Source organism: Protopterus annectens, chromosome 10.part0 (assembly GCF_019279795.1).
Source record: "Protopterus annectens isolate FY-2018-M chromosome 10.part0, PAN1.0, whole genome shotgun sequence".
Taxonomy (NCBI): domain Eukaryota; kingdom Metazoa; phylum Chordata; order Ceratodontiformes; family Protopteridae; genus Protopterus; species Protopterus annectens.
This window is the reverse complement of record NC_056744.1, coordinates 1,762,503,316-1,762,522,203: the sequence shown is the minus strand read 5'-3', so window position 1 is coordinate 1,762,522,203 and position 18,888 is coordinate 1,762,503,316. Positions and strand designations below refer to the sequence as shown.

The 18,888-nt window shown below is 43.0% G+C and overlaps 1 protein-coding gene across 1 annotated transcript in view; it reads right to left on the bottom strand.

Annotated features, from left to right (window-relative positions):
- LOC122814477 (inactive serine/threonine-protein kinase TEX14-like) overlaps window positions 1-18,888 on the bottom strand; it is a 555,764-nt gene that overhangs the window by 163,236 nt on the left and 373,640 nt on the right. Inside the window, exon 16 of the mRNA XM_044087056.1 lies at window positions 8,064-8,703. Within this exon, the coding sequence (XP_043942991.1) occupies window positions 8,064-8,703 (640 nt within the window). The remainder of the gene's footprint in view (window positions 1-8,063; window positions 8,704-18,888) is intronic.

Below are 18,888 nucleotides of genomic sequence, written 5' to 3'. Positions count from 1 at the left end.
CTTCTTTGGAACATACTCCCTCTCTAAGTTAAGTAGTGTGACACACTGCCTGCTTTTAAAAAGGGGCTGAACGAATGGAAGGATATTCATAAATTCACCCCTGGTATTAGTGGCCTAGCTCTCCTTGAGAAGACAGGCAAGGTAAGTGTGGGCACCGGCAAGGTGGAAATGGTCTTGAGGCTCAGTTGCCTTGTAAAGTACAGTTGGGTACGTATGTTTACCATAACAGTACATGTTTACAAAGCACTACAAACTAGATACCTTTTCCAGGTCTAGAAAAGGCTTTGCTAGGATCACTGTCTGGGGGCTCCCAGACCCTTAGCCTTCCTCCTCACAACCAGTATAAACTATGGTAGTTTACTTGTATAGCTAAGGCTACTGAAACAGTGATGAAAGTGTGAACATATTACAGCTATGTAAGTAAACTTATCATAACAATAGATGTCTGAATGATCACTGCTGCAGTAGGTACTCCCTCCCTCCATCCCCCCTTATGTCTTCATGTTTTTGTTGCCAGGAGAAGGACTTTTATGTTTTATTTTCCTAGCACTGACCATTATAAGGCAGGCTCTACCCCTCCCTCTCTCAGTTGGCATGAAAGCTCTGAAGGGCTTAGACTCTTTTTTTTCAGCTTTGCTTGAGAGTGTGGAAGGTGCCTTAAGCTTTGGAAGCTGTCCGTCTGTTATATCCTTATCAGGATATAATCCATATAGCTACGACTAGTTGCCATTAAGCTTTGGAAGCTGTCCATCTGTTATGCCCTTAGCAGGATATGACCAATGCAGCTAAGGCTACTGCAACAGTGATCAAATGATGAACATCTCCTATGACCTATGATCACTATTCCTGTGAGTGAAAAGCAGTATAAACAGTTTGACAGGAGCAACACGTATTATATAAAAATGTTTAAGGCCACGTGTAACTAATATAAATAAACATGTACTTACGCACAAACACCTTTACTAATTATAATGATTGGAGAACACTGTGTAATATGGGTGAATTTTAAATTAAAAAAAGAAAAGGCCATTAGCAGCTAACACCACAGATATAGCCAAGTGAGAAGAACAGGGATGCACAGCAATTGTGACATCTGGTTATTCAGAGTTAATCATTTTCAAATAAGTAACAACTTCAAAAAAGGGCTCATTTATCACTGAAAAAAAAATCTGTCATCATGACATACATTCAGTGGGCAGCCTTTGATATTGAAATGCACGTCAACTAGAAATTTCAGTTCAGGAAATGGAAAAGCGTAACAGAAAATAAGAAAATATCAATAGCACATTTTCATAATATAAGTCTGACTTCAAGCCATTCATACTCAGTAAACATTCATGGAATGTAGTGCAGGTAGTAAAAATAGCAAGACAAAAAACTGGGTCTCAAAGTTTATATGCAAAATACCACGACAAATCAAAAAAGCAGTGCAACAGAAAAATGCACATAGGTACTTCTAGCCACGTTTCAATTAAGTGTAAATTACCGTTATCAACACTAATATGTAAGCAACCCAATCGTGTTCCTTCAGCAGTATTTTACTAGCATCTTAACATAGGAGTTTAATTCCAATTTTCACTTTTTACAGATTTTTTAAACCTCTTCCTTTTCGAGTGTTGCTCACAGTGCATTTTTAACTTTCTGTCAGTTACTTTATGCCCCGTTCAGGGCTACTTCTCCAAACCATTTCTTCATAGCTCCTCCAACAAACGCAGTGTAACTTCCTTTTGTCTAAGCCTGCTTTTTCCAGCCATTCTTTTGCATTTTTTGTTTGCTGTAAGCATTGGCAAAATACATTTATAGCTCATAACATTTCAGCAACAGAATAAAGAACAAAGCTAAAAATTACAGAGATAAAGGATACTCATCAGAGGCATTTTAGAGATTACTTCAATTAATTTACAAAGCTGAAAAAATACAAGTACGTTAATTAACATGCACTCTCAGAAGTAAACTATGTCTGTAACTGTAATGAGCATTACTGTATGTAGACTAAAATCTAAGCTTGTTCTCAAAGTACCAATGAGTTAGGACTCAGAGTAACAGTTTGGACCAAAATCGGGAACATCTCTGAAAATCAGTGTTCAGGCAGTTACTTTCTGCAGTATGCATTTACTGTTAGCGTAATTAAATGCAGCTCTTACATGTATATGGATAAGAAGCATTTCCACCTGCAGCAAAAGGAGAAAAATTGCTCAGAATGTAGATTTTGTGCCACCGACAATCCCTAAACTCCCTAATCCCCACAGTGGTTATACAGCTGAAGCATTCCAGAGTATATTAGATGCTCTTGTATAGTAAACTGTTCCCGTGACTCCTACACTCACCTTTTATCAGTAGTGCAGTTTTCTCCTCATCATACCTTCCATTTTCTTTGCTCAAGAATTCTGGACAAAGCCAAGAATAATGGGGGATAAATGCTCAAAAATCAGGGACAATTTTTAAATATTATGCCGATTCAGTTAAAATGTTAATAGCGCAACAACTTTAGTTATCAATATGCAGTTTCTGAACAACAAGTATGAAACTACAATACTCAGTGATTTAGCAGAAAAAAAAAATCAAACATTTTACAAGATACAAGGCAAAAATTAATTAATTAATTAATTAATCAACCAATTAATTAATTAATTAATTAATTAATTAATTAATTAATTAATCAATCTTACTGTTCACTAAGGCTGTTCTACAGATGGCTGAACTGTCCATTGCCGTTTCCATTGCTGCTGATGTTACAATTTCCATATCCATTGCTGCAGCTGTTACTTTTTCCACAGCCATTGCTGCTACTGTTACTATTTCCACATCAATTGCTGCTACTGTTACTATTTCCACATCCACTGGTGCTACTGTTACTATTTCCACATCCAGTGCTGCTACTGTTACTATTTCTACATCCATTGCTGCTGCTGTTACTATTTTCACACCCATTGCTGCTACTGTTACTATTTCCACATCCATTGCTGCTACTGTTACTATTTCCATAACCACTGCTGCTGTTGTTACTATTTTCATATCCACTGCTGCTGCTGTTACTATTTCCACATCCATTGCTGCTACTGTTACTATTTCCACATCAATTGCTGCTACTGTTACTATTTCCACATCCACTGGTGCTACTGTTACTATTTCCACATCCAGTGCTGCTACTGTTACTATTTCTACATCCATTGCTGCTGCTGTTACTATTTTCACATCCATTGCTGCTACTGTTACTATTTCCACATCCGTTGCTGCTACTGTTACTATTTCCATAACCACTGCTGCTGTTGTTACTATTTTCATATCCACTGCTGCTGCTGTGACTATTTCCACATCCATTGCTGCTGCTGTTACTATTTCCACATCCATTGCTGCTGCTGTTACTATTTCCACATCCACTGCTGCTACTGTTACTATTTCCACATCCACTGCTTCTGCTGTTACTATTCACACATCCATTGCTACTACTATTACTATTTCCACATCCATTGCTGCTGATGCTCCCTTACTCATATACCTCTGCCATTATGCTGGCATGATCCAGTAAGTAGAAACAGATGAAGAATGAAGTCAGATCAGTGGTTCATAGGTATATACTAGGCTACCGACCACTAAAGCCCTTGTAAACCTATCCGTGCAACCCAAATGTGAACCACAAATTTGATTTATATAGTGGTGATTTACTGGCTGCCTCTGTCCCTCAGAAACATATGCGCCAGACCTGGAGTGAATTTCCGATTACCTATCCATAGGTCCAAGTTGTGCTTAAATTGGGATAGGGAGGAACTCTGCTTCAAATGGATGGGAAGCCTGTTCCAGAGAATGGGCATTTTCTGAGATACATATCTGTCTCTCCAACATGTCCCATTTATGTCGCCAGCAAAATTTAGGTCTTTTAATCTAGTATTTCTGATGCTGTTTGTTTTGCAGATATGCAAAAGGTTCATGAAAACTGGGTTCAGGGATGCCTTGTATGCCAAGCAAAGATCACCTCTTAGAAATGTGTATGATACCGAGTGAAGAGACAGGACTTTGAGGTGATCAGCTTAGGACATTGTGTTTATGCCCTGTATTCTTTTTGTAAGGAACCTCTGTGGACGTTCTAGCTGCTGCATGTGTCTTGTCAGGTATATACTGAAGGGGGAATTATATTCTATGACGGGTCGGATAAGGGCCGAGTACAGTGGTATGATGACCTCTCTATACCTAGATGCCATGCTGCTGCTTACAAGATGAGCAACATAGAAAGATTTTCTTACTACCTTGGATACATGTTGGACGAAAACCAGGATCCCCGAATAATGAATCAACTTTTTGGGGTGGTTAAATGATGACACAGTTACCTGGGGTGGCCGACGTCTTTCGCACCAAGCATTTGCCTGTGTTAGGCGTCCCTGAAGGTTGTTCTCATCTTGGGAGAGATTCAATGACTGCTTCCAGTTTGCAATCATCTGCAAAATTAGTTAGCCAGAGACCTATGACATTGGCTCTGACATCTGAGAATTAGATGCCAAAGAGGAGTGGGCCTACAACAAAGCCCTCATGGACTCCACTGGTGACCAGCCTCTTTGTGAAGGTGGCCTTACTGATTCAAACCTCCTGGATCCTATCAGTGAACCAGCTAGCTCTATAGTGTGTTATAAAGGAGTTTATACCAAGCTGTGTACGTTTGTTGACAAAGTCTGAGTGGGGTACTGTATTATATGCTTTAGCCAGATCTAGCTAGGCAGTATGCACAGTATTAACCCTCATCCACTGCCTTAGTGACCTTTTCAAAGAAGTCCACCAGATTCAGTAAGCATGACCTTCCTTTGACAAAGCCAAACTGGAATGAATCCAGTGTCTGGAGGTCTCCTATGTCCTAGCAGATAATTTCCATGACATATTCCATGGCTTTGAAAATAAGACTAGTCAGACTAACGGGTCTGTAGTTTCCAGGATTTACTGAAAGTCCTCCCTTATGAAGGGAGATGACTGTCACATTCCTCCATTCACATGGCAAAAAACCTGTTTTAAGACCAGTTAAATAATGTCTTCAGGGGTCCTGATAAGTTTTATTTTAGAATGTTCAGGAAGCATCCTGCGAGAGTGCAGCAAGTACATGCTACCTAGTTATAGATGGAGGGGTTACGTTTGAGGGTATTTTTGGGGGAGAGTGACGGTTGGGGGTGAGAGGGAGGTAAAGATGGAACTGAAGTTGTCCTCTAACAGGTACACTACATGTTGCCAGACTTAGTGAATGCAGCACCACTAACCATCAGTTCAGCACATTGCTGTGTGCTGCCCTTGAGGTTCCTAATACAGCTGAAGAATGTCATATCTTTCGCCTGGCAGACTATATTAACCTCAAAGTTGGCTTTCCTTGGTTTTGCTTGACTTTGATGTGGACATCGTCCAAGACGGTCTCACCCAAACAAATGACTGGTGCCAGAAACATGGACTCAAGCTGAATGCCAAAAAATGCGTCATCATCCCCTTTAGGGAGAGGGATGTCCCCACAAATTATCAGATTAATAACAACATTCTAAGAACACACTCAGTCGTGAAGGATTTGGGCATCCAGGTTGATAGCAGCCTGACTTTTGACCACCATGTTGCTTCTGTTGTACAGAAAGCTTTCTACATGGTCCACATCATAAGAAAGGGTATATCGTCCAGGGACAAGGAGGTCATAACATCTCTGTAGTCTTCCCTTAGAGTACAACACCACTTTTGGCATGTACCTCGCAAAGCACATGGAGCAGCTGGAGAAACCATGGGTTCCTCACCAGGAGAATTCAGGGCCTCAAATATCTGTCCTACACTGACAGGTTAGAAGCCCTGTCCCTCTACTCAGTTTCATACAGACTCCTCAGAGGTGACCTGTTTGGCATACAAAGCAATCTCAGACCCTGCCTTGATGGGACTGCTGCATATCCGCAAGTCAAGCTCCACTTGAGTAACCCACATGCGCGACCTCAACCTGGTCTGTGACATCAGTAGGACTTTTTGGCAGGATAGATTTGTGTCCCAGAGACTCCCTCATCTGTAGAACAGACTCCCTCTCTACATCAAGCAGAGTACCTCATTATCCCTTTTTAAGTGCAACCCGGATAACTGGATGGGAAACAGAAACTACACCCCTGGGATTTCACCTGTGTCCCTGCTGGACTGAGGCATTGAGTGCTGACTTGGCTAAACATGGGCTAAACTCTTGGCTAGGCTTATAAGGGCCTCAGGGTAAATAGCCTGGTATCCTCCTATGAGCCTATTAGCCCTCTTAGTTGCACATTTAGTTTGATAAGAGAGTTTTTATCTTTATGGGAATTACCCTTCCTGATTTTTGCCATCATTTTTCCCTTTTGTTGTATATCCTGTTTAATTTGTGGTGACACCAGGGCGGTTTGTTTCTGGGGCTAGTCCTGTTTTTTTTTTCTGGTAGGTACAGCAGCCTCTATGCAACTACTGACATGGCTGTACAGAGTTTCTGAGAGCAATTCAGCTTAGGCTGCTGTGTTTTCAGGGTTTGGAGGGGTACTGGAATTTGATAAACCATCACTTAAAAGGTAATTTGCCTTGGAATTGTTCCTGTTACTAGTTTTAATGGGATTATGAAGTTGATTTTGAAGAAGAAAGCTTTATGGTTGGACCTTACCATGGAGGACAAGGCATCGGGGGGGGGGGGGGGCTTCTCTTACATTCATGAGCACAAGGTCCAATATGTTGGAGCCTCTAGTGGGTATATTCACTATTTGGTCAATGGTGTTTGTATTTACAATGTCCAGAAGTCTCTGTGCATGTAGATTTGAGGCTGTGTAGGATTCCCAGTCTATATGGGGGTATTTAAAGTCTCCCGTGAGTATGGTGTTAGATTGGATGGTAAGTGTATCCAGTAGGTCTATGTAAAGACAAAGACATGCATCTGGAGCATTTCTCCCCGTGCCTCCGCTGAAAATAGGCTCTGTGGAACCTAGTCGGACTTTCCCGGTCAACAAATGATAAATAAAAATAAATAAAATAAAAATAAATAAATAAATGTACTGTGAGTTTCTTGAGACATGCAGGGTGACCTATAGCTGGCTAGAATATGGTACAAGATTTTATCTATGGTGATCTGCATGTGCAGGAACTCCAGCATGTCATCCCATTTGACCACCCTTGAGGTATGCTTACTACCCAGCACGTCATCCTGTGTGACCACCCTTGAGGTATGCTTGTTACCCAGCAAGTCATCCTGTGTGGCCACCCTAGAGGTATGCTTGTTACCCAGCATGTCATCCTGTGTGACCACCCTTGAGGTATGCTTGTCACTGAGGTATATTAAACATCTCTACCTTTAGCTCTTGTCTGTGCAATTATTGGTCAAAGTGTGGAAGACACTGCTGGGATACTCTCTGCCACTTTAAACCATGCCTCGGTAACTGCACAGATGTTTATATTCTCGAGTGTGAGGGGGGTAAGTGAAGTTTTTTTTTCACAAGTGAATTAAGCTGACGGAGGAAATGTATTTATGAAACAGCTTTACTGTGTGCTTGTTTATGCAGGTCATTCAGTGGTATGTCAATTTTACTAATTTCCAACTAGATTTTATTCAATCTCCTACCAAAGACAAGGTAACACAATTTTACATGATAAAGCTTTCTGGCTACCTTTCCTGATTTTGTAGGGGAGGGGGCATTTTTATCAGAAATTCCATGTTTCTGGGAATGAGGAAAACAAAATAGAGTAACCTATAGACAAGAAGATCATTACAGTAAGTATTAACATAGAAACTTAAGTGTTCTCTCAGACTTCTGGAAATTCCTGTGCTGTACTCTAACCATAATATGCTGTAATTAGAAACAGTTGATCTGTTACTGCAAACACTACTACTCCTCTTCTGAGAAAGTAAGTGTCTACATGACAGCTACTAAAGTTATCAGCCTTATGCAAGTATACCTGTACAGTACTGTGAAGAATAAAATACATACAGTTTTAACAGATCATGAACACTGTAAATTTCCTTTGAAGAATTTGCTTAAAAAGACTTATTACAACCAAGAATTGAAACTAACTCCCAAACCTTCTCAGTTTAAGGCCTCTGAAGTAGATGGATAATGTACCTGTATGTCTATAATCTGATTGATGCGGCTTGCTGGGGTCCCTGCTTCTTGATATTCTATCGCTGTGGCTATAACACACGCCACGGGCTGCTGATGAAATCTGTTTTATGGCAGGCCTGATCCCCACTCTCCACAGATGCACTGGAGGCCGGCATGGAACTGGGGGTTCAGTGCTTGGACTAGCTGAACCTTTCGCTGGTGTGGACGGCTCCATGTTAAATCCACCTTGCTTCTCTTCATCCAAAGACCTGAATACAAAGCAATCGGCCACATCTATGCCAGGGGGTTCTGCTACCTTATGATCTTGTGGTTTTGTACTGGAATAAGAACAGTCACCACTAGAGGGTACTCCGATGCTTACACGCTCTGCTTCATAGTGGCTTTCCCCATTCTGGTCGACTTCCTTGAGGTCTGTGAATGATGGTTTTGATTTGCTGCCAAAGCACAGGATGCTCTTCTTCTGGTTTGTAAGCTGCTGTAAGGTGTTTATTCCACTGGTGAAATGTTCCTCTAGCCGGTCCAAGGAGGTCTGTGCTTCATCCAGCAGGGCAGCAGACTCATGAAGATTTGTTATTAGCAAATGCTCTTCACAAAGGGAAGATTCAAGAAATGTTTTAGAATTTGTAGATGCTGTCTCATCCTGCAAGGAATGCAGATACAACAAAGATCATGACCATGTGATGTTATAGAAGCTATGGATCAGCCAAAATCATTTACTTTATGTTACTATCAGTAGTCTTGCCTTCCCATTGCAAAACAGAAAAAAAAAGTCTACCATCACACAAAGCCAATGTAGAAAACATAATGCAGTCACTCACCACTCTTGTTGGTCACCAGAACCAATGATATACGTAGTCAATTGAGACCATACTGTTACTGGGTACACAAAGGGTACACAATGAAGAAAATTACTCTTTTTCCTCATATATGGTGAGAGTTTGAATGTAAATCACAAGATATAAGCAAACCCCCCTCAAATAAAAATTCTGTTTCATTTGAGTGCCACTTAGTCTAACCAGCTGCACCAAAACCGGGCAAGAAAAGAGCAGTAGCAAAAGTACGTTGCTTAAGTCTTACTTACCTGTAACAGTATATGTTCACAGAAAAACACTGCCTTACTGGCATGTGGGTAGTAGTGCCCTGCTACACTAACTCTGGTAGTCTACCAACGCTCAGAGCTCCTCCCCGTGTTTCTGTGGGTGTGATGCATCAATCACCTGAGAGTCCTGGGACTGCCCTTCAAACCCAGAGACACGATACTTTCAGTTTTCTGGGGTCTAGAAAGATGAAAAGATAAAAACTAGAGCTTGCGAACACCTACTGTTCCAAACCAAAATCAATATACACATACAAATCACGCACACAAATACACACACAGCAAAAAGGGCCACTGGGCATACCTCGATGGCACCTCCAACACCAAACTTTGTATCTGCAAATAGGGGGATGGAGGGTGGGAACTGCTAGTAAGTCAGTGTCTTCTACAAACATGAACTGTTACAAGTGTACTATGCTCGATACACATTCTGTCTTACTAACAGATGGGCAGATTTCCAAAGCTTACCCAACCTGGAAACAGGAGGGATAAGGATCCAGGAGCCCCTGAAGAACGGTCCTAGCAACCCCTACTCTGGAGTTAGAAAAAGACTTCCAGCTTGTATTGCTTCATTAAGATGGACAGAGGACCAAGTTGCTGCCTCTAGAATACTTCTAGAGTCCACTCCTTTCCAATAAGCCACTGAAGAGGAAAAGGCTCTGATGGAATGTGCCTTTACCTTGACTGGATTCACCTTGGCATGATGGGTGTAACAAAAAGAAAACATTATTTTTTATTTTATTTTATTTTACATTTGTTTACCGGGAAAGTCCGACTGGACACAGATACGTTTTCAGAGGAGGCCCGGGGAGAAAAGCTCCACAAATATTACATTACATTATATTGGTTAACATTACCATTTATACAAAACATTAGTTAACATTAGCATGATATAAGACAGTATTCATGCAGACAGTTACACAGTTAGTTACCTTACAACAGTAATATTTGCAAGGTAAAGGATATTTCGACTTACAGAGTACAGTATGTTGGTTGAATACAGATAAAAACAGTAGTTTGAAATGAGTTTTATTAGAGTATCTGCTAAAATTTGTGCAAAAGGGGTAAGACAGTAGAGAATAATTTGTTTTACAGCTTTGTGTCACTAAGCTATTAGTGGTTGAGAACAATGGTGTTTATTTGAGTGAGTATTAATAGTAGTGAATTAATTTGGTCTAGCCTGGGGGAAGACATGAACATAGCCAGTTTTGCATAAAATGCGATTTGATGTTTTTTTTGAAGAGGTAAGGTGAGGATGTTGAGGTTAGGTGATTGGGTAGGAGGTTCCAGGTTTTTGCAATATAGCAGGCGTAGAGTGATTTGCCAGCTTCATTTTTGTGCTTGGTGACAGTTATGTGGTTTTGTTGTGTCGATCTTAGGTTTCTGGAGGGAGTATAGTGTTGAATTAATTGTTGCAAGGCTGGGGTTTTCAAAGGAAGGTAGTAGAGCTTATGGACAGTGGTGAGTTGGTTGAGTAGAAGGATTTGAGGTAACTCAAGCCAGTTGAGTTGTCTGAGTGATTGGCAGTGATGGGACCTATGTGTGGCTTCATTAGCAAATTTGGCAATTTTGTTGTAGCATGATTCAATTTTCGAAAATTCTGCTTGGTGAAGGTTAGAGGACAACCAACATGCAATGGCTTGTTTAAAGACAAGTTGACCCTTCTTTGCCCCTGTGTAGGAAATAAAAAGACTTTCAGCCTTTCTGAAGGTTTTAATTCTGTCAAGGTAGCATCTGAGCTGCCAATGCACATTCAAGGTATGAAGTATCCTCTTCCACGTATTCTTAGGTTCTATAAAGAACACAGGGAAGTTAATAGACTGACTGGAGATGAATTCTGAGACCACTTTCTGTAGGAAAGAGGGATTAGTGCACAAAACAACCCTATCCATGTTGAAAATCAGGAAAGATTGTACCACCATGACAGCTTGCAGTTCAAAGACTCACCTTGCAGATCTCAGAGCAGTCTGAGTGGCAAATTTGAAAGGTGGTAAGATCAGTTTTTCCAGAATGTAGATGAGATCCTATGAAGAAGGAATTTGCTTACAAGGAGGTCTCATATGCAATGCTCCTTTCATGAACTGTTTAACCAAAAGAGAAGATGAAACGGGATCCATTGGCAGACAAGCAGGGATGGCCATTAAATGCCCTTTAATGGACGCATATATATAATAAACTATCCTGAAGTAGCTCACAAAAATATTTCAAGACCAGAGGAATGTTAACTTCAAGGGGACCTCTGTTCCCATTTGGGCACCACTTAGAAAACCTCATCCATTTGTAAAAAAAAATTATGTACTCACCATAACGTTCCATGTCTGTTGTCCTTGATCTCACCTTCCTTCTTGCTGTTTGGGTTCGAAGCCAATCCTCGGCTCCGACTCGGCCATATACTATAGCTCTCGAGTTTTTACTGGCTCGAGGCTAACCCCTATCCCAGCATGCCCAGCAGTAGTTAACCAGATCTCGTTTGTGATAACCCAACACTAGACCATACAAACAGACAAGAGATATACTCTACTTTACATATCCGATGACACCTACATATAAAGGTGTGACCCCCTCCACAATACTAATAGTAGTAGACTGAGACTAACTATAAGGTATGGTATAAAGGAAACCCAGCCAGTATAACCAATAAAACAAAGGATTCCTCTCGATCCTCCAGGACGGGGGAAGGAGGATGGGACGCAAGAAGGAAGGCGAGATCAAGGAAACAAACATGGACTGTTATGGTGAGTACATAACTTCTTTATGTTATGTTGTCCATATCTCGCCTTCGTTCTTGCTGTTTGGGACAGCGTCCCCAACACCTGATTCTTGGGTGGCTCACTGGAAAAAACTCTTCAGGACCGTGGAACCAAAGGATGTCATGTTCTGGGAGGCCACATCTACTTTGTAATGAGAGATAAAAGTATGAGGATTAGCCCATGTAGCTGCTGCACAGATTGAATCTAAAGGCAATCTGGCTTGAAAGGCGATAGAGGTGGACAAGGCCCTTGTTGAGTGCCCTTTAATTTTCCCTGGAAGTTTTTGTTTATGCAACTCATAGACATGTTTTATAATGTCTGAAAGCCACTTTAATAAAGTCACCTTTGAGACTGCACAACCTTTTTTATTGTCCGCAAAGGATAAGAACAATTGGTCAGACTTTCTAAAGTCCTTGGTCCCGTGTAAATAGAAACGTAACTGTCTATGAATGTCCAGTTGATGAAGCTTATACTCTGCCTTGTTGCCATGATTGGGGAAGAACATAGTAAGCTCTATGGATTGATTCAAATTGTAGTCAGAAAACACCTTGGGTAAGAAGGAGGGGTTGGGACTGAGAGAAACCAGATCTTTATGGAAAATCAAGTACGGGGGACGAACAGATAAGGCCTGAAATTCTGAAACCCTTCTACTGAGGTACTGGAACCAAGAAAAGGGTCTTCCAAGTCAGAAATTTGAGTGGACAAGAAGCAGATGGTTCAAAGGGAGAAAGAATCAGAGTGTCTAAAACTAAATTTAGATCCGGGGGGGGGGGAGAGGTTCTCTTATCAGAGGTCTTAAATGGGTAGTACCTCTTAGGAATGCCTTGCATAACCTATGGATCATGATATTGGAACCCATTTCTCCCATATGGAAATTAGAAATGGCAGCTAACTGAACTCGGATAGTAGCTGCAGCTGCTTCTTGGTCAAAGGTTTCAGCAAGAAGCTCAAGAATCTTTGAAATGGGAGTAGTAAAGGGATCAACCTGATTTTTGCCTGCCCGACAAGAGAACCTCTTCCATTTACTAGCATAAAATCTCCTAGTAGTGGGCTTATACAAGGAAATCAAAATGTGCTGAACTTCTGGAAAAACATCGGGAAGCCTGGCTAAGACCGGAAGTGGAGAAACCAAGCTGTGAGCTTGAGAGTTTGAATGGAAGGATGGAGAGCCCCTGACTGATGCCTCAAAAGATCTGGCACTGGGTCCAGGATCCAAGGCTCCCCTTGCAGGTGAGGCCAAAGGAAAGGGAACCATATCTGGCGAGGCCAGTAAGGGGCAATGACGATTAACTTGCAACCCAATGACTGTGCTTTCTGAAAAACCTTGGGAATCAGGGGAAAAGGTGGAAAGGAGTAAAGCAGTCTTGGGGCCAATCGTGAACAAGTGCATCCCTGGGTGACGGTCCCAGTGGTGGAACTAGGGCAAAGTAGCTGCTGCATTTGTTGTTGAGGGGGGTGGCAAACAGATCTCTGCATGACTGGCCCCATTTGCGAAAAACCAAGTCCGCAACTTCCTGCTTCAGGGACCACTTGTGGGGCATTAGGACAGCCCGGCTGAGCTTGTCCACTATCACGTTGGAGTTCCCCGGGATGTGCGTTGCAACCAGAAAGTATTGGGAAGACATCTCCCATTGCCAAACACGTAGTGCCTCTCAACACAATGGGGTAAGACCTGGTTCCACCCTGTTTGTTGATGTAACATACTACCGACATATTGTCCGTCTGAATTGCTATAGCCCCTGTAGAGAGTCCTGAAGTGCTTGCAACGCCACAAGCACAGCTCTCATCTCCAGGACACTGATGTGCAAGTGGTACTCGTGTTCCTGCCAAGTCCCTTGAACAGTCTGTCCCAGATAATGCCCCCCACCCTATCTGGGAAGCGTCCGTGGTCACTGTGGCTACAAGTTGGGAGGGTAGAAACGGCCTGCCTATTGTCATCATAGGACAGTGAAGCCTCCACTCCAGGTCCTTTTTGCAAGATTCCGTGATCAGAATCTGATGTGACATGGGTAAATCCTGGAATGACCATTGTGCAAACAGAAGCCACTGTGGAATTCTCATGTGGAAGCAAGCCATAGGGACCAGAGTGATTGCTCCTGCCATAGAACCCAGGACCTTGAGGACAAATCTTGCTTGAATTCTCTTTTGTGTGAACAGCATGACAACTTGGCGACAGATCATTAATACTCTTTCTCGAGGCAGCTTTGCTATTATGGCCCTTGTGTCTAAGTCTGCCCCTATGAAGGTAATATATTCACAAGGCAACAAGGCAGATTTTTCGTAGTTTATGGTGATCCCAAGTTGAGAACAAGAGCGGATTGTGGATTCCCTTGCCCTGATTTCTTGATGCTTGGTGGTGGTAGTAAGGAGCCAGTCATCTAGATATGGAAACACCCGGAATCCTTGACACCTCAGGTGAGCCACAACTACTGCCATGCATTTGGTGAACACCCTGGGGGCTGTGGTGAGACTAAAGGGCAGAGCTCTGAACTGATAGTGAATGGCTCCCAGCCAGAAGTGTAGATATCTCCTTGACTGCCTGTCCATTTTTATGTAGTAGTACGCATCCTGGAGATCGATAAAGCACATCCAATTGTCCTGTCCCAGAAAGGGAAGAATGGACTGCAGTGTTAACATCTGGAACTTTGCTTTCTTGAGTGACTTGTTCAGCCTGCTGAGGTCCAAAATGGGCCTCCAGTCCCCTGTTTTCTTTGGAACTAAAAAAAACCTTGAGTAAGTTCCAGATCAAATTTGGTCTGTGGGGGACTTACTGGATGACTCTTTTTCTTAGCAACCTTTGAACCTCTAGGTTTGCTTGATCCCAAAGACTGGGTGGAACATCTGGGATAGAGTGTTGCCTTTTTGACGGGAAGTAGGGAGAAGGGGATATTGTAACCTCTGGATATTATGGATAGTACCCATGTATCTTCTATGATTGTCTGCCAGGCTTTTGGGTACAAGGATAATTTCCCCCCGACTGTCTCTGGAGTCGGACAGTGGGCCTCCCTTCAGGAGCGCTGGAAGGGCCTACCAGAGAATGTATCTCTGTTGCCTTGATTCTGTGGACCCCCCCGCCGCAAGGTCGGCATCTTCCATTGTTATTTCCCTCTCTGCCCCTGGGGGGAAAAAATCTATACGTGTGTCAGGCAAAGCTCCCTGGATTTCTGGAAACACATGTTCCCGCTCTTCTGGCCTTTAGGATAGGGCCTAGATGAAGGAGAAAAACATACTCCCACGACAGAGAGAGTTTTGCCAACCTGTTCACATCTGGGAAGAGTCTCTTTTACCTGAGGCCCGAACAAGGATGAGCCATCAAAGGGGGCATTGGTAAAAGAAGACTTGAAGGGCTCCACAAAATGACAAAGACGCATCCAGGAGTGTCTGCTTAAGGCTACCCCTGTGCCTGCCGCCCTGCTCGCCCCATCGGCTGCGTAAGAAATTAGCCGCATGGAGGAGTTAACCACTGAAGTCAAGGTCGCAAGCTAAGAAGTCGCCTTGTCCGAGGCTCCCGCAGCTGTAGGATCCTGTATGGTATCTCCTAACTCCTTGAGGAGATCCCTCTGAAGCCTTGTAAAGCCTTGACAAATAGTTCAGCGACCTGAGTGTAAAGTTCGCTGAAGAAAACATTCGCTTACCATATCTGTCCATCGTACGAGACTCTTTATTCGGCAGATGGAAAGATGAAGAAGTTTCCGTTAATTCCTTCTTGGTGGCTGCTGCCACCACCATAGCATCAATGGGAACACCTTTAGATAAGAAAAGCCTGTCTTCAGGGGCTGTAATGAATTTATTGAGCCTCCACAGAACTGGTTCCATCATGTCTGGAGAGCTCCAAGCCTTCCGACTAACTACGTGCAATAGTGGGTCGAAAGGAAAGATAGCGAAGAAGTGGAGGGTCGGGAACCGAATGCATCCAGGTACACTTACTCATCTTCAGAAGTGCAAGGGACTTCATTCACCCCTCTGTCTAAGGATTTCTAAGCTGTCTGAAAAAGAGAGATCTTCAGAGGGGGACCGTGGGGACCCTTCTGAGTCATCCAAGTCTGTGCCTGACGTCAAGGACTCAGGGGAGTCCACATGCCTCCTCTTGCAAATTCTCTTCTGAGGGACCTCCTCCGAGGGATGCTCAGAGGAGGTTTCGGATGAGGTGGGATCACCCAATGGGGCATGCTGGAGCATGCGTTCCCTAAGCTTGGGGCGGAGGGGAGGTTCGGAGGCGGACACCGGCACCGAAGGCAAAGGAGCCACTGGAGCTGCGGGTAGAACTGTCTCAGCAGACAGCATGCTCCTCATCACCTCGAAGGCATCGCGGTCCCGACCCGAAAGAATCTCTGGCTCCGAAGAAGCAGGAGAATTCGTCCGAACCAAGAGTGATGGCTCCGAGGCCGATATAGGAGCCGAGCTGACCTGCACCGAAGCTCCGAGAGGGAGAGTAGGGTTGGACAAGGGTCCAATGTCACTCCCCCCCTCGGAGCCGACAAGGTAGCATCGGCTCCCAGATCCATCGATAGAAGGGTGTATCGAGGAGATCAGAGTGGTAGTTGGAACCGAAAGACCAGAGGAGGTTACTGAAACCGACGTTTCTACCACTATGACTTCCATATACTCTGGCTCCAAACTCAGAGGAGTCGGAGGAGGAATCGAGATAGGTGTTGTTTGGGCTGTCGGCACCATTTCCGTCTGGGATGGCCTGAAAGTATTTTGACTAATGCTGGTGTCCTAAGAAGCCTCTTTACCACCCACTCCACATCATCATCCAAGAGGCTCGTGGATAACCGAGAGGAAAGGGTTAAAGACCGGTGACTGCCTGCCACAGTTTGTAATAATGGAGACTATGGAGCAGACCGCACCAGTTCCAAGGCAAGAGACCTGGAATGCTTATGGGACCTTACTGTCTCCGAAACACAGATGCAGCCATAGGTGAAAGTGTCTTGTCGGAACCAAAAGTTGGGTCCGACTTAGTTTGTGGCTTGCCCTTGTCCTTAGACGGATCCGAACTCGGAGCAGAAGAGGATGAAGGCTTGATTTTGTCTGATTTTTTTGCTGGCTGACTCCCCTCCATAGCAGCATCAAAGGGGCTCTTCAGTAAACCTCTCAAGATTAACTTGTTTCTTCTCTCCTGCAGGACTTGTGAACTAAAAGAATGGCAGACAGTACGAATCCTGCAGGTGAACAGAACTTAAACAATATACGCAACTAGTGTGCCCGTCCGTAAGGGACATCTTTTTGGCAGCATGAGTCACACTTTTTGAAACCTGAAGGTTTTGAATCCTTGGCAGTATCCTTAGACATAATAGAGAACAGCACTATGCCTAAGGCTATAGACTACTAATAAGAAAACTATGCAACAACAGACAAAAAAAAAAAAATCTTTTTTTTTTTTAAACAGACAGGAAAACAGAGAAGGGGGAGAGCCTCTAACTTAAATGGCAACTCCTTAAAAGTTAAAGGAAAGGCAAGAAAAGGAAGAAGAATCCTCTAATTTAAATGGATTTGGAAGAGGGGAAAGGCCAGAGAGAAAAACGGTTAATCCACACAAAAGCAAGTCACTCAGATGGGATAGGGATAGGTAGAAATATGAAGGACAACTACAGTTAAATTAGATAAGCTAAACTAGAAAATTTTGTTCAAAAATATAATAACAGAAAAACACTTAGCCTGAGCCAGTATCTGCAATCTCGACGCTGCAAGCAGCAAACGAGATCTGGGTAACTACCGTGGGGCATGCTGGGATGGGGGCTAGCCTTGAGCCAGTAAAAGCTCTCGAGCTATAGTATATGGCTAAGTCGGAGCTGAGGATCGGCTCCGAACCTAAACAGCAAGAACGAAGGTGAGGTATGGACAACATAACATCATACGATTTTCTAGTAGCAGGTTTTCTGACCTCCTTCAACATCTGCTAGACGTCCTCATGAAACAAGTGCCTAAACGGAGTCAAGACTGAATCATCCAGGCTGTTAGTTGTAAATGGTCTAAATAGGGTGCATCAGTCGCCCCTGAGATTGTAACCAAATCCAGAGTTTGAAGAAGTCTGTGGTAATTGCCCTTAGCCTATACCATTAGAAGGAAGAGCCAAGATTGCCTGGGCTAACAGGGGGGGTCAGCACAATGATCTTTGGCATTTCTTCCTGAACTTTCAGAAGTACACTGTGAATCAGAAGAAAGGGTGGAAATGCATACAGGAACATTGCCATCCAAGGAAATGATAATGCTTCTGTCCTGTGAGCATGGCTGTAAGGATGACTAGAACAGAATCTCTCCATTTGAAAAGAGATGTACAGGTCTATTTGAGGCATTCCCTACATCTGGACTACATCCTGGAACACCAATGTCTTCAGCTGCCACTTGTTTGGGTCTGTCCAGGATCTGCTTAGTCTGTCTGACACAACAATTTGCTCTGACGGGACGTATGATGTCTGAAGAGTCAGAGAATGCTGTAAAGCCAGCTCCCAGACCATCTCTGTCAACCAGCACAGAGGGTATGATCTTTTGCCCTCTCGTTTGGTGAGGTACCTCATCACTGCAGTGTTGCCAGTAATCATCAGAAGAGGACCTGGAATCCATAGGTGGTGAAAAACTTTCAAAGGAGTGGACTACTGTCAACATTTCCTTGATAACTGTAGAAAAGCAAAACCGGAAGACTGCTGTGAGCAAAAAACAAATTTAATGAAGCACTTTTCGTCTGCCTCTATGGACAGACTTTTTCAGATAAAATAAAATAGTAAATCACTTCCTTTATAAAATCTACTAAGTCACGTGTTAAAACAACCAATCATCCAGGTAAAATGAGACTGTTTACAAGTGCTAAGCAACCAGTACTACATTCCTCTGCTATTTAAAGTTACAGTGCATGAACTATAACACTAACCTAAAATAAAATACCAGCATCTGTAATTAAAAAGTTGCAAGTATTTCATGCATATAAATATTTCAAGTGTATTCATAAAATTCATATTACCTACGTAAACTCTTTAATTTT